The sequence below is a fragment of the Python bivittatus genome, unplaced genomic scaffold, assembly GCF_059951505.1.
Source record: "Python bivittatus isolate LINGU-HERP-01145 unplaced genomic scaffold, Pbiv_v1 ctg000240_np1212, whole genome shotgun sequence".
Lineage (NCBI taxonomy): Eukaryota > Metazoa > Chordata > Lepidosauria > Squamata > Pythonidae > Python > Python bivittatus.
Window position 1 is genome coordinate 2,326,974 of NW_028277051.1, and position 15,524 is coordinate 2,342,497.

General features: G+C 50.0%; 1 protein-coding gene across 2 annotated transcripts in view; it reads left to right on the top strand.

Annotated features, from left to right (window-relative positions):
• Positions 1 to 10,077: 10,077 nt before the first annotated feature.
• Positions 10,078 to 15,524, top strand: part of SPECC1 (sperm antigen with calponin homology and coiled-coil domains 1) — a 112,933-nt gene continuing 107,486 nt past the window's right edge. Inside the window, exon 1 of one of the 2 annotated variants that reach the window (XM_088138761.1) lies at positions 10,078 to 10,162. In XM_088138761.1, the coding sequence (XP_087994887.1) occupies positions 10,100 to 10,162 (63 nt within the window). In that variant the 5' untranslated portion in view covers positions 10,078 to 10,099. Of the gene's footprint in view, positions 10,163 to 11,275; positions 11,410 to 15,524 lie in introns of those variants that run through there. The other variant, XM_088138762.1, reaches the window with a different exon arrangement.

A 15,524-nucleotide genomic window follows, 5' to 3' on the forward strand; every position in this document is an offset into this window, starting at 1 on the left:
GGCACTCCTGCCGCGGAGCTTCATGGGAAAGCTAGTATAATGACCGAGAGGGAAATCCATTCGTTTGGATTAGATTGCGCGAGCGTCCCTCTTAACCAATCCAGCTGCTTGCTTTCAGATGGACTACAATTCCCGGCGTACCCTCAAAGGCTCGTGGTCAAAATGCACGCTCACGGACAGATGGGACTTGTAGTTTTGGAGTGGCTCGGGAGTCTTTGACCTGCGCGAGGTGGCCCCCTGCCGGAGCCGTTGCAAAGGAGAGAATTTCAGAAGGACTGAGCATCTTTGAGAGGACAGGTGAGGAGGCTGCAGGTAAGAAGGGCTCTGTGCTGGACGGCGGAAGAGGCAGCTGGGGGGGGGGATTTCGCCCTGGGGACCCCTATGATGATTTTCCTCCATAATTGCGGTGGGTCGTGCCTCCTGCGAATATTCTTTCTATTTATAGCATTTGGGCATATATTTAGCATAAGTCATTTGGGTAAGTGGTTACGTGCTTGTGTATCATACATCACTATATGGCTCCGTGTTTTATTCTTATTTGTAGGGCACCTTCTGATTGTATGGCATTTTACAAAGAACAAGGATTTCCCAGACTAAAAGACTTATAAAAAAATAAGAAACCCCAACAGAGGACAGAACGGGGTGGAATAGCAGAGGGTCAAGGCCTAACAAAGCAAGATAGGAAAAATCTCCTTTGACTCCCGATGGCTACAGAGATACATTTATGCAGTTTTGGGGCAACACCTGTGGAGGTCTGTTGTCACTGCCTTTTGTAGGATGCTCCCAGTTTAGCGTACAGCCCTGGGATCTCCTGATAATCTCCCATCCAACTACTGACCAGATCCAATCCTGCTTTGCTTTTCAAGATTAACCAAGGTTGGCTAGGTGCTGCCACCTAGCTGGACATAGCAATCTTGGATTACTGTACTCTGATTACCCATATCTTAATAAACGATATCAGGTTAAAATATTCTTCCTGGGTTGCGATCTAATCTGTAATATGACAGTGTCTACATTCACCTAGTTACTGAATTTACTGAAACCGTAACCCTAACTAACCAAAGAGAGCCTGGGTACATATCCACCACTTCCCTTGTTTAAGCTAACCGTTGTATGACCACCAATGTGTAAAATTAATTGAAAGGTAGGAAGTTAATTTGGTCTATTTTGGTTGCTTAGAAATGTTGCTGTGTGGATTAGAGCAGGAATTTGGAAAATAGGGCTTTTATTTTTTTAAGACCTATAGTACTTAAACTATGCCATCTGCAGAGATTACTCCAAGACCATCATTAATAAGGTGTCCAAGCTTTTCTAGATCCTCTCTAAAAATGTTAAAATGTCAGCAGCTGTTCTCACACTTCCAGTTGCAAAGAAGTGTTAGAAAAGGAAATAGCAACAATGAAGGAAAAATGGGGTAGGAAGAAAAAGAAACTGACCCATGTTTTAGTTTACTACTTGTCCACCAATGTACGAAGCTGCAAGACTGTGTTCAGGTAGCCTTTTTCCAGCCAGGTATCTTGCAATTATATCAGATTCCAATCCTAATTCCTAGACCTCTGGCCAGACTGTCAGTGTTGCTGTGGCTAGTCCCAAAATAACCATTTAGCAGGAGGCAAACTGGTGAGGTTACTCCCTACCACCTCTTCCAGCCCCAGCAATATTCTCTTATGTTGCAACCACCCACCATTTTTACCGGAACTGAAGAATGCCTGTGACACTCCTGTAAATCCATCAGCCTGAGTTACACCCATGGGAACTTAAACTTGGAGAAGCAACGGCAAAACTAACAGTATACCGTCTTTTCCCAGTTGTTTCTACCTGTCCAGTCTGGTCTGGCAGGTTGGGCACGCTCCGGTTCCCATCAGCCAAGGAATGTCGGCTGGCGGGGACCAGGAGACGTACCTTTTCTGCTGTGGCCCCTGCCCTCTGGAACATCCTCCCTCCCGAGATTAGGGTGGCCCCAGCCCTTTTGGCTTTTTGGAAGGCCTTGAAGACCTGCCTTTATGCCCAGGTCTGGAGCCCCAAGTGTGTGAAGGGCCCCATTTCATGGTTGTGCTGACACCAACAGTTTTTAAAGATCTCTTGGCTGTACTTATATTTATATTTAATTTTCTGTACTGTTTTAAGTGTGGACTGTTTTTATTTTTGTTAGCCACCCAGAGTCACTGGTCTGAGATGGGCGGCTATATAACTTGAATGAATGAATGAATGAATGAATGAATGAATGAATGAATGAATGAATACTTACACAATAGAAGTTTAACTAAATGTAAGCAAGAATGGTTCCCATCCGCACAACACATCACGCAGCATGGTAAATATAACCACTTACAGTCTGGCTTTTAAGGGGGCCTGAATGTCCATAAATATTGCAAATTAGCAAATGTATAAAAAGGGGGAGTTGGAAACCAATGTTGTTTTTTTTGTTATTCTTTTCCTTTTTCTTTCTTTCTTTTTCTACCTTTTAGATATTTTAACTTTTGTTAAATTTGCTTCGTCTGTTTTTTTCCTTTTATCAACATATTACATATATATATATCTTATATATATGTAATATGTTGTTAAAAATAATATATATATTTATATATATATTTATATATATATATATATATATAATAACAGTATAGTGGAGATTTTAATGTTCAGTAATTAGCTTAAGATTGAAACCATTATCATATAACCAATACTTTGATGTGAGTTTCAGTGGTTCTTTTTTTAAATGTTATATATATTTAATGTTATATATATTTGGTGAGAAAGCCAAATATTCTTATGCTTGTGGTATTGACACCCTAAATTGTAATTAATATTGAAAGAGTTTTTTCTTTCCTTTCTCTATTTTCAATACTTTAAGCTATCTGAATAATAGAACATGAATGACCTCTAATCTTATCATATAAACATCACTGTGCTGAAACAATACGATGTATTAAGATTTATAACAATATAATAAAAGTGGGGGGAGAGTTACGTCGAGATTTTCCAGGCATCCTCAGTGGGTGTGATTGGGGGAAAATGTGGGGTTGGGATGCTTTTAAGAGGTAAAGCAGATGCCATAAACCTCTGCAATTTTGTGTCTTCAAATCCCCCAAACAAAAAAACTCCAAAGTTGGGGGGGGGACAAAAAAAAAAGACCCGAAGTTGGGGGGGCAATACATTTGGTGGAGGTCCTGCTACTAGTCAGCCTCGTGCGGACTGCAAGATGTACCTTTTGTAAAGACAGATGGGGCTGGGGACGTTCCCACTTCCCACTTTTTTATCTGCAATGGATATATTTTTGAAAAACGAGGTCCGGGGGAGGAAGGGGCACCCCGTGGGGGAGAAGCACGCTGATCCCCAGAGGTGGTGCTTTTCCTTCCGAATTGCCCAGGCTGGCGGCGTGTTTCCCGAGGAGGTTTTCCTATCATTTGCCCCCCGAACGTTTTAGTTGTAGGTGGACTTGTGCGCAGGAAGGAAACGCTTTGCCCCGGCTGCGGCTTCTCTGCTCCTCACGCCAGTTCAGGGCACCGTTTGCCCTCGTTCGGCCCTAATAAGGCCACGAGGCCCGGCGCCAGTCTCGTGGCACGCGCAGCTCCCCACCTCACCCTAAAGCAGTGTTGTCCAAACTTGGCCACTTTAAGATGAGTGGACTTCAACTCCCAGAATTCCCCAGCCAGCCATGCTGGCTGGGGAATTCTGGGAGTTGAAGTCCACTCATCTTAAAGTGGCCAAGTTTGGACAACACTGCCCTGAAGCCTCTTCCGCTGACCCTGCCTGACGGCGGGGCCAGCTCCGGGTCCATCCCCGGGGGCTCAGGCGATGCTGCGTTGTCTGCGGAAGGAGCCTCGCTCAGAGACCGAGCCTGCAACTGGCTCCTCGCCTCGTCCAGCCGCACCGTGCGTGCGCCCCTCGTGTCGGTTTCTCTCTTAGCTGGACCAGTGTCTGAAAGCAGTCTGGGGGCCTCCAAGCACGTTAGGGCTGCAGGTCCCAGAATAATTTGGCTGCGCTGGCTAGGAAGAGGAGTACCAGGGGAGGATGGTAAAAAAAGTCAAGACGGCTACCACAACCATGTGATTGAAGCCCTGCCACTTTTTTATGTGCATCTGCCCTTCCTTCATCCCCTTTTCTTCCTTCCTTCCTTCCTTCTCTGACCCCCTCCCCTCCCCTCCCTTCCTTCCTTCTCTGACCCCCTCCCTTCTCTGATCCCCCTTCCCTTCCCCTCCCTCCCTCCCTCCCTCCCTTCTCCTTCCTTCCTTCCTTCCTTCCTTCCTTCCTTCCTTCCTTCCTTCCTTCCTTCCTTCCTTCCTTCCTTCCTTCCTTCCTCCCTCCCTCCCTCCCTCCCTCCCTCCCTCCCTTCCTTCCTTCCTTCCTTCCTTCCTTCCTTCCTTCCCTGACCCCCTCCCTCCCCTCCCTCCCCTCCCTCCTTCCTCCCTCCCTTCTCTAATCCCCTTTCCCTTCCCTTCCCTTCCCTTCCCTTCCCTTCCCTTCCCTTCCCTTCCCTTCCCTTCCCTTCCCTTCCCTTCCCTTCCCTTCCCTTCCCTTCCCTTCCCTTCTCCTCCCTCCCTCCTCCCTCCCTCCCTCCCTCTCTCCTTTCTCACCCTTTATCGTGCGGGGTTTGAAACACAGACTGAACCACAGACTGCTGCTGCTGCTGCTGCTGCTGCTGCTGCGTGACTTGAAGGGAAACTCCTGTCTTGCAAAATCAGGTTTGCAAGGTAGGCTTTCAGCGAAAAAGCCCGTTCTGTCAGGATTTTGGCTTGTGCCACCAGCGGACTCCTTTTTCAGTCTTTAGGGTAGCGTTTTCTACCTCCCTGCGATGAAGTACAATAATTTTCCTCCTTTAAATATCCTGTCCCCATGGTGACTGCAAGAATAAAGGCCTCTTGCTGATAGATGCCTACCGACTTGCTGTGGGTCCAGTTGCCAAGACAGAGAGAATCTGCATTTCATTTCATTTAAACTATTTGCTCCCTCGCCCCAGATCAATTTTTGACCTCTTCTCTGTCCTCTTCCTGCCTCTTGATCTCCCTGCGTACTCTGGCTTCTCTGCCCATAGCGGTTCTGCTTACTGGGCCATCATTCTGCTCAACATTCTAGTCCTCAATGTCCTGTCCATTAGCTGCCTGTCACCTGTCCTCTGCAGCCGCCAACAACCTCCCCCCCCCCCCCCGTTACAGTCCTGCAAGCTTTCCTTGCAAGTTCTCAGGTGGCAGCATCTAGCTGGCCACGGTTGATCCTGAAAAGCCAACTGGATTAGACTAAATTAGGGGAATGGATGGGAGACCACCTGGAAATCTACTTGAGTGCTGTAAAGTGGACTACAAACACAATTATCAACACTGGCTGATCTTGGAAAAGAAAGAAGGGTTGAACCTGGCTAGTAGTTGGGTGGGAGGCCAGCGGGAAATCCCAGGAGACAAAATGGAGGGCTAGAAGAGGGGCTTTGTCTAGAACAGGTTTTGAGTAGCAACTCATTCTGGGGTCTTTCTTACGAACCCTTTAAGAAAGAACATCATCATCAAGGCGAAGGCTAGATTGGGAAGTCAGAAAAAAACCCAGAAGGCGGCATGGCAAACCACCTCAGTCTTGTGGTGGGGAAAAGCACCTGGACTCTGAAGGAGCCCTCACTTCAGGGGGCAGCGCTGAGCTGGTCACGACGTCAGCAGGACCAGGACGGGGGCTTCTGGCTAGTACATGGATGGGAGGCCGCCCCCAGGGCAAAAGCACGGTTGTATGGATGCCTAGAAAATTACATGGACCTCAGGAATGCATCAGGAGTCGAGCTCAACTCATGGAGAATTTATCCCTTTTCCTTTAAGCCCAGTTTTGGACCCTCGGATAGCGAACCGAGCGTGCCTGCCGTCCGGGAGTGACCCCAGAGGATGCCACTGGGCCTGCTCCACGGAGGGGGCCCCACGGCACCTGAAAAGGGGCAGAACTTCAATCCCACGGCCGTGAGCACCCTTTTGACTCTTTTTGCTTCCCCTGTGGACACCCCTGTGCTTTCCATTTCTGAGACGTGGTCTTTGCACACTCACGAGAGCGGAAGCACTCTCCGCAATCTCCAGCAGCGATTTTGTTGATTTTATTTTGTTGCGGAGTGAAAAAGGAATGCAGTAATGTCACATTGCAATTGTTTCCCTCCCTGGCACGACTCTTCTACTGCAAGCAAAAATGACCCTGCTGGCCAGCCAAATATAATATTCTTCACTGCAAAACGTTGCCCACCAGTATTCTAAGTGCCAGAAGCTTTTTGAAAAGCGGGAGATGGGTGAGATTGTATCACAGTGGCCACGAGGCTGAAAACGATGGGGCTGTAGTCCAACCTACAGAGAGGAAGAATAGCCAAGAAGCCCAGATCTGCATCTTTCAGTTCAGCATTCGCTGTAAGAAATCATTATTTACTGATTATATGATATGTTAGAACCAAGAATAACCTATTATAATTAGAGTAATCTTTTCTTACAGATCATGATCAGGGATTCTCAAACTTGGCAACTTTAAGCTGGGTGGACTTCAACTCCCAGAATTCCCCAGCCAGTACAGCTGAAGTCTTAAAGATGCTGAGGCTGAGAAACACTGATCTGTATCTCTGTCTTTTGGCCACACCTAAAGTATTATGCACACAGTTTCCTCCGAAGTCTGGCTGAAAAACGTCCCCTTTCTTTGAGCAGTCCAGCTCAGTTGTGTCCTGGGACGCTTTGTGTGTGTGCTGTGTGCCCGTAGGACATTTCCCCCCTGCAGATCTGCCCACTTCTGCGTCCCCTGCGCAACGGGCACGGAGTTTCCACACCCCAGAGCTTCGGCAATTCGGCGAGGGGGGTGGGAAACGGGCCGAGAACTCGGCTTTTGTTCTGCTTTAGCTGGGCTCATGTGGCTGAGACCCCCCCCTCCCCAAATACTACACCCAAAGGCAGACCCTCTTCTGGACCCTGCTGTTCTGCTCCTGGGAAGTGTCCTGGGGGTTTGGGGGGAGGGCTGGATCCTCCTTTCCCCCTCTTTCCCAGAGTCTATCAACGGGGACATCCAGATTGGAGGCTCTGGTGTGGGTGGATCCAGTGTGCTTGTGCGTGGCCGCAAGTTGCATAGAACAGTGAGAAGCTCAGACAATTATTTTTAAAAATACCCTGCCTTTTCCAACCCTCCATTACATCTAAGTGGTAGGTGATTCAAGGTGAACCGCTGCAGATCCTCCTTCAGGATCTCTTTGGATGTTCCGCCGCAGAACCCAGCAACGGGCTTTGCGTTTGATTTCTTCTCAAAGCAAGAGGTGGAATTAAACAGCCTCTCCTTCCCGAGGGCAAAATATGCCCTTTCTGATTTTGTAGTTTGCAACTTGCTGGCTTTCTGCTCCTGCGATTAATACCCAGCAAGACTGCTTGCTCCTGGCTGCTGATTCCCAGTTTCCCATTTCCCAGAGTCTCCGGAAGAGAAACGGTTTTTCCTCTCCCCTGATATTGGATTCTTTTATTTAATTATGTGAGGCTTGCGGAATTCCTGCCCGTAAGAGATCTGCTGGCGAAAGGCCGTAATAAAATCGAACTGAAATTGAAACTGCTCTTAAGAGGCCATGGCGGTCTCTATTTTGCTTCACCCCGGGTCAAGGGGCATCAAAAACGGAAGCAGTTTTGAAATTTCGTGGCATCTTCTTTCGGCCCTTGTGGAGGACGACAGGTTTGGGCCAAACGTCGTAGGAAGCCTGTCAATCTCCACTCTCCCCAGAACAGCTCTTTAAGAGAACTCCTGTTGAAATGTTTCCAAAATAGTGGGTTCTTTGTCGGCCTTTGGGGTCCCCAATGATTGGGGCTGGGTGGGACGGGGAAAGCCAAAGGACAGCTAGGAGATTAGGAGATTCCCATTCAGGCAGTTCAGGATAGGAAAATCTACCCAGGAAGGGAGGCTGGAGATGGAAATGCGTCGGACGCAAGGCAAGGCAAGGCAAACGGGCATCGAGGGTAGCCTTTGCGAGCGAGGGGGTCAGCCGAGAGACCGCCCCTTGGCTTCCCGGCAGTTCACACAGGAACGGGAGCTTCATCTGGCCCGGCGCGCACCATAATTACGACCCTGTCTTCAGCAGAGCCTCCCTTTGCGGTTTTCTTCTTTTTCTTTCAAGTCCCTGCAAATTAGAGTCTCGGAGGAACTGGGACGTTGAGCCGCCCAGCCTCCTTCTGGTTCTCTTTCTGGTGGACACGCGTCTCCACCGCAGCCGGGGCAGGGAGGGCCGTCTTTATCGTAGTTTGCAACTCTCTTCCCTTTGGTGTTGGCAGTTGTAGGGGACAGAAGAAACTAAAAACGGAGCCGGTCTGTTTCTGTACCTAGAGCAGTGTTTCTCAACCTTGGCCACTTAAAGACGGGTGGACTTCCACTCCCAGAATTCCCCAGCCAGCCATGCTGGCTAGGGAATTCTGGGAGTGGAAGTCCACCCGCCTTTAAGTGGCCAAGGTTGAGAAATAAATAGTCCCTTTGCCCAGCTGGTTGCCAGCTGTAAATGGGGTTCTCGTGGTATCCCTTTGCTTTAGCTCTGGAACAGCCTTTTGAGATCTGAGCATCTCTCCCAGCAGCAGTGATCCTCCGGAAAGGGCCCTCCTGTTCCCTTTTCTGCCCTTCCCCAGTCTGGTGCCTCTAGGCGTATTAGCTGGGGGATTCTGGGAACTGCAGTCCTGAAACATCTGGAAGGTGGGGAAGGGTCTCTATCCTGGCTCTGGATCCAAAGGGGTCTTGGTTAAGGAAGGGTGTGGCCCAGATTGTTGCCTCCTGTATGGGATTACAATTCCCATCGCTCTCAGGCCGGCTGGCCAGTCATGGGCACCACATCTGGAGGGCACGAGGTCTTTTGCCTTTTAGGTGAAATGCAGCGACTGAATCCCCAGGTTCCTAGCATGGAAGAAGCCTGTTGTGCTAGCAAAAGGAAAAAGCCCTCTTCCTTTTTGATCCGTTTTGCTCTGGGAAGACCACCTTTGCTTTGACCGGACCGGCAGAAGCCGCAGCAGGTCATTCTCTGGCACTGCAGAAATCTCCCAGTATGGACCCTCCATTTTTCTTGGCGGCCTCTTGCCCTCCCCTGATTTCTGAAGACCCCCAGTTGCACCTTGGACGTTCTCCGGGTTCTCTGCTCCGTTTGCCTCGCTGTGCCAAGCGGCGAGGGCAGAATTTTTTTCTTATTACCAAAAGAAAGGTCTGCAGGGGCGGGGAGAGCATGTCCCCTGTCTCAACGAAAACACACAGACCCTTAATTCTAGGTGTAGATGGATGACTGCCCTGTTCAGGAAGAGATGGGCCCTCAGGGCACGTACGCTTTCCATCCTGTTCATCAAAGAAAGACTACAGCTACATTGGGAATGAAAAATCAGGAGTCTGTAGCACCTTTTCCAACTAACAAATGCTATTAAAAGGCATATTTTTTTATTTAAAGACATAGGCTGCCGCTCCCGAAAGCTGATGCCTTTAAATAAAGTACGTTAGGCAGAAAAAAGTACTATCAGATTTCTTCTGATGTTTGCAAAACCATTAGGATCCTTGTTCCAAAATAAGGTGAACAGACTATAATTTATACCGTACGTCAGTCTAGCCACTTTATCGCATCTGGTGAAGTGACTTGCAGCTCATGAAAGCTTCTGCTTTTTAATAAAATTTGTTAGCCGGAAAAGGTGTTACCTTTTGATATTTTTTGCTGCCATAGACAAACACAGCTCTCCTCCTACCCTTGGAAGAGATCGGTTGGACTACAAAAATGTTTTCTTTGCTCTCTTTTTTTCCCCTCTCTTTGGATGGAAACCTCAGTGGAAACAAGAGCTGGCAAGTAAAGAGGAACCATCTTTAGGGAGAGATGCGTTTTTGCATTTATTTCCTTCTTGAGAGCTTCTCCTTTTTAAAAATAAATAAATAAAATCCTCCACTCACTTGCCAAATGCTCACTTCTCCTTTGGAGTCCTTAAAACAGCACAGAAAACGATCCTGCAGCCGGAAAGGTGAAGCTTGGAAACACGGCTGAGAGAAGCCCAACTTTATTTATTTTATTCATCGACGGATTTGTAGGGCACTCCAGCCAAAACTGACTCTGAGTGGCTTACAGATCCTCTTTATGAAAATAAGGCTAAAAAGCGTGAAGTCTAAAACACAAATGAGCCAGCGCTGCTCTTTCACGGATTGCTTGAACCACAGGAATCTGTGTCTCTTTGAGTGGGTGCGTATTCTTTTTCCCTTTGAACTTTTCCTGACAGCAACCAGAAGTTATTACATTATTTTGCAAGGCTCCCTCTCACGGTTTCTCTTAAATCAGCGCCCAGAAGGATGAAATGGAGAAGGAAGAAGCAGGTGGGTGCGTTTTGGGGGTGAGAGCCCCGGCACCTGGGCAGTTAGGTCCACTTCTTTAAAAAAAGAAGTCCAAATATTACGGCAAGGAAAACTGAATTCCGTTAATTTGATCCGTTCTGTGAATTCTGTTCCCTAGTCAAATTTCCCTTCCGCTTCTGGCCACACGTGGGAAATCTTGCTCAGCAAAGCACCTGGCCTCTGAGATTCTGGGAGGGCTTGCCTACGTGCTTTCGAGCATCCCTCCGTAACTGTAAGAGCTAGAAACTTAATTTTGTATGGGTTTGTAATGTGTGGGTGCACCCACGTAGCTAATCCACATCCTTTTCATTTTTCCGTTTTTCAATCCAAGGATGGCTTGGCTTGGCTTGGCTTGGCTTGGCTTGGCTTGGCTTGGCTTGGCTTGGCTTGGCTTGGCTTGGCTTGGCTTGGCTTGGCTTGGCTTGGCTTGGCTTGGCTTGGCTTGGCCCACCCACCCCAGACACTCCCATTTCCCACAGTGCCCCCGAAGAATATTGCAGTAAGGAATGATGGGAGATCTAAAGGTTCCCTTAAAACGAGCAACACGTGCCTTTGCACCTTTTGGAAAAACTCAGCCACAGTTTTGGAATGAGAGGCTTGGTGGGGGAACTCAAAAAAAAGAGAGGAACTGGATCAGCCCAAGAGGGGAGCCAGATCTAGGCACAGAAACGAGGTCGGGGCGGGGGTGGGTGGGTGGGCTTTCCAACTCATCTGCCATTCTTGGCACAGAGCTTTGGGTGGTGTCCACCGGAGCTGCAGGGAACGTCGTCTGCAGAAAGGGATCGGCCCGGCCCTTTCTAGACATCCACCTCCTAATTGTATGCTCTGCTGCTTGAGGTTAAACCCTCCCCGTAGTCCATATTTTGAGGAAGGAACTAACCAACGTTATAATTGGAGGGAGAGGGAGGAGTGCAGCCCGCTGTTCTCACAAACACATCAGCAGCTTGAGGTCTTTTGGGGACCCGGAGCCAAGGAACCCTGCACAGTCCAAGGATAGGACGCCCGGGAGATCCTTAGACTGGAGACGATGAGATCCTTAGACCCATCGCTCAGCCTGGTGGAAGCTTAACGCTCCATCCCCAGGACATTGAAAGCTTGGTGAGTGTTAACCTTGGTTGGGGTGTTTGTGGCTCAGCTTCTGCCAGCCCAGCTCCTTCACTGAGTTGATGGCTCTGGGTACCGTACAGACCAAGGAAGTAGGTTAAGGATGTCCCAGGGATCCAGCTGCAGAACGAAGTGCTTCTGTGTACAATATATCATTGTCCCCGTTCTTTTATATCAGCCTTCCTCGGGTTAACCGTGTCAGCTGCAGGACTGTGGGGATTAAGGTTTGTAGTCCCAATCCATCTGGGGGATAACCCCATGCTGGCTGGGGAATTCTGGGAGTTGAAGTCCACCCATCTTAAAGCGACCAAGTTTGAAAAACACCAGTCTACTCCATTTGAAACCATCCAAATTGGAGGCCATGGTCTCATCCTGTGGCGGAGGGTTATCTCTTCGCCGAATAGAGAATTCCCTCAATAGCTTCAATGGATGACCAGTTTGGGTCATGATGAGAGTGGGAGGAACATTGAACATTCAGCTTCAGAATTGCTCTATTCCTGTCCTGAACGGATGGCATTCAGTTGAGCTTTTCACTGACTCGTTGACTTGAACCCGGTGCTTGTGACCCCTCCCCAACTGCTTTCCCAGACCCTCTGTGAGGTCTGTGTCAAGTTCAGATGACTTACTCCACAGGCAACCCTACTCTTGCCGACACTGAGCTGGGTTGGCCAACATCATGTCCCATTCCACCTTCTTTTATAGCTCTTTGCAATTGGTCTACTTGTTTATGACTTTATATGGCTGCCCCGACTGAGTGTGTGCTGGGTAAAATGTGGGAAATAACACATTTTGGGCTAGGTTCACACATCCTGCATCTTTTCTTGAACCATGATCTGAACAAGCCCCAAGCCTTAAATTCATCTGTAATGCTGAGCGGCAGAGAAACGGCATTCATGGCTGAATGCAGCGGGAAAATTCTGCCCAGGTCAGATCCAAGTCTCTGGGGCACCAAACCCCAAACTGGATCCCCTTCCAGATCTTTCAGGGCAGTGCCCATAAATATTCTAGCTGGGGGTTGGAACATTTGCCTTCCAAGACCAAAGCTGTGGTCTTTTCTCCAGCAATACAAAAACAGGACCAGGCTTTCCCCCTTGCCAATGCACCTTTTCCTATTAAAAAAATGGGGGCGCCTCCTTTCTTGTCCGTCTCCCCCCCCCCATTGCTGGTCTAGGTGAACTCCCTGATTGGTTGCACCCTCCCAATGGCCGACTAGCAGCAATCTTCTATGCACCGGATGCCAAAAGAGGGAGGGAAGGGGGAAAAAAAAACCCTCAGGCTTCCGTATGTGAATCATTTTTTCAATCAGCCGCTCTCTGCTTCTCGTTGCAATGTGGTTTTCGTCCCGAGGCAGCTCCCGGGGTCGGCGTCCTCAGTCTGGCTCGCAGATGCTGCTGGAGGTCGGTGGGAGACGGCGCTCCTGTTGATGCAAAGCGCAGGATCTCGGAGCAAGTGGGTGTTTTAATCTCTGAATCGGTCGCTATGGTGGGGTGCAGGGGGGGACGGCGTTTTTCTCATCACCCGGCCGCTCTTAGCAAAAATAGGGATGCATCCTAGCAAGCAACTGGGGAGAGGGGGATCCTGGGGGATAGGCTCGGGGTAAGGGATGGTGAGTTGTGCAAAAGCCGCCTCTGGATGTCTCCCTCTCCCTCCCCCCGCCCTTTCTTTTTCTTCTAAGTCCTTCTGGTGTCCTTTGCGGAAACTCCCCAAAAAGCAGCTTGTAGGAGAGGCAGGTACTGGTGCCTAACAAAAGCACTGAATTCACCTGTGCATATGTGTGTGTGTGTGTGCGTGCGCGCGTGCATCATGCCTCCATCTGTGCAACTTGGCAAATAGGAGTTAGCCGGATTGAAGGATGTGCTATGGTTGCTGTGGACCCCCCCTCACTCCCCCGCTTTTGCTGGGTTTCCGTAGCAACAGAGAAGGTTTGAGCATCTCTCTCTGTGCCCCCCCCCCCCCCCCCAGCCTATCTCAGCTTTAAAGGGATCTCAGGAGCCTCAGAGAAGGAGGAGAATTGGGTTTTCAAAGGTTGCTTTCAGCCTCGCGAGCTGCTTCTGGGAATATGGGGCGTGAAGGTAGCCGATGGGTTTGGCTTTGGCAGCGGGCTCTCGGAGATACGCTGCCCCTGAGTGCGGGGGCTCCGTCGTCCACTCGCCTTTTCACCCAGTTGGCGCTGAGATTTCCGGAGCCCACGGGGGACTCCCCACCGCCGAGACGCCGTGAATTCGGTGGTAGAACCAGGAATCCCTCGGAGGGACTTCGCCGCTCCCGCTTTGCCTGCCGACGGTCCTGGCACCCCAGGTGGAAGGAACAGGGAGCAGAGGATTGAGCAGGCAACGGCAGGGGACGATGGGACTTGCAGCCCAACCCCCCGGGCACAAGCACCCCTTGGGGACCCAAGCAGGCCCTTCTGTAAGGTGCTTCCCTCCCTGGCAGCGGGGCTTGGCCAGCAGGCAGCTCCGAGGTTGCCCATAATGCCGCCAGCGCATCTGCCACAGAAATGGGGGGCAGTCCCTTCCGTAGCCCACCCTCCCCTGCCACCGCCGCCGCAGGAACCCCCTTTTTCCCCCGCAGCCCAGATGGGCAGGAGGCTGGCCCTCGGGTCCTTCTCCTGCTCTCCCAGGGCAGCGAAGGGAGGAATTCTTTGCCCGGCTGCAGGATCACCTGCTTCCCGCTAGCCAGGCGGGTCTTCGGGGCAGCTCTGGCTCCCAGCCCTGGAGGGAACGGGCCGGCGGATCTCCATCGGCTGGGGCTTCCACGGGAGGATCCGCCAGCGCTGGTCCTTTTTTTCTCCTGCCCCCTCAAACATTTCCATGCCTTTCCGATTTCCTTTCCTCCATATTTATGTTTCCAGGGAGGGTTCCTGTTTCTTCTGAATTAATTCCTGTTGTTGGCAGTGCTTTAAATTGTCTTTGCTGTTGATGGTACAGATTTCTGCTTTTATAATTGTGTGGTTTGGGTTTGGTTTATTTTCCTGTTTCTTTTTCCTGAGCTGAAGTGCCCAGCGCTCTTCTCCAAGCGGAGGAGGGCACGGGCTGAAATAATTTAAAATTAAATCTTCATCAATGTCTCGCAGCACTTGCTCTGCTTTTTTAAAAATTTTTAAACCTTTTAAACTGCCTCTTCAATCAGAAAGGCTTAGCACAGAGACATTAAAAAAATGGGGGGTGAGGGGGAGATAGCATTTGTCCTCAGGCTTCCAGTAAAAAGGTGCAACACAAAAGGAAAAAATGATGCAAATGGAAGAGGAAAATAAGCAGCTTTGGTGATGTGCACTTAAAACTCCTAAATTCTTGTAATAAGCAACTGAGATCAAAACAGGCTGTTTGCAGTTCCAAAGGAGACTTTGACAAGCAATTTCCAGATTTGATCCAGATTTGGCAATTTTGGATGTCTCCTCCTCTCCGTTCCCAAGCCACGGGCGCCGCTGGCTTTCCCCCCACCTTTCACGTGTCCTCCACGTGGCTCGCTCCATCCGCTTCCTTTCTCTTTCCTGTCGGCTCCCCCATCTTTAATCTGCTCCACGCTGCGTGTCTCAGTGGCTGAGTTCGCAGAGGTCTTGGGGTCCGGTCCAGATTCAGAAGCTGGACCGCCTGACCGGGTTGAACCTCAGCCGGCCTGCGGGAAGCAGCTGAAAGGGTTGCCCCCAAGGAGAGGCAGGTTCAAGACCCAGAGGCCCAGCTAGGCAAGGTCCCGATGCCAGCACCACAACACCTTGCCAGTTCCCCTGAGAGAAGAACAAAGGAATTCAAGTGGTTTACGTGAAGGAAAGAGTCGGACTCAGCCAGTTAGTCAGGCACAGAGTCAGGTCTATATAAAAAGGTGGCTTTTGAGAGCTGCTCTTGTGGGGAGCCTCACTGCGGTGTCCTCTCTGGGTCTGCTGCTGCTGGGGCCGTGGATGGGGAATGGGCTCTTCGTGGCTGCCCCCGGATCTCCCGCCTGCCTTCTGCACCGAGCGCTTTGGCTGGGCTGGGCTGGGCCTGGCTTGGCTTGGCAGGGCTGCCCCGGCGGTTGGCTGCGAAGCTGTTGTTGTTGTTCAGTCGTTAAGTCGTGTCCGACTCTTCGTGACCCCATGAACCATATTGCGCCAGGCCTTCCTGCCCTTCGCTGCC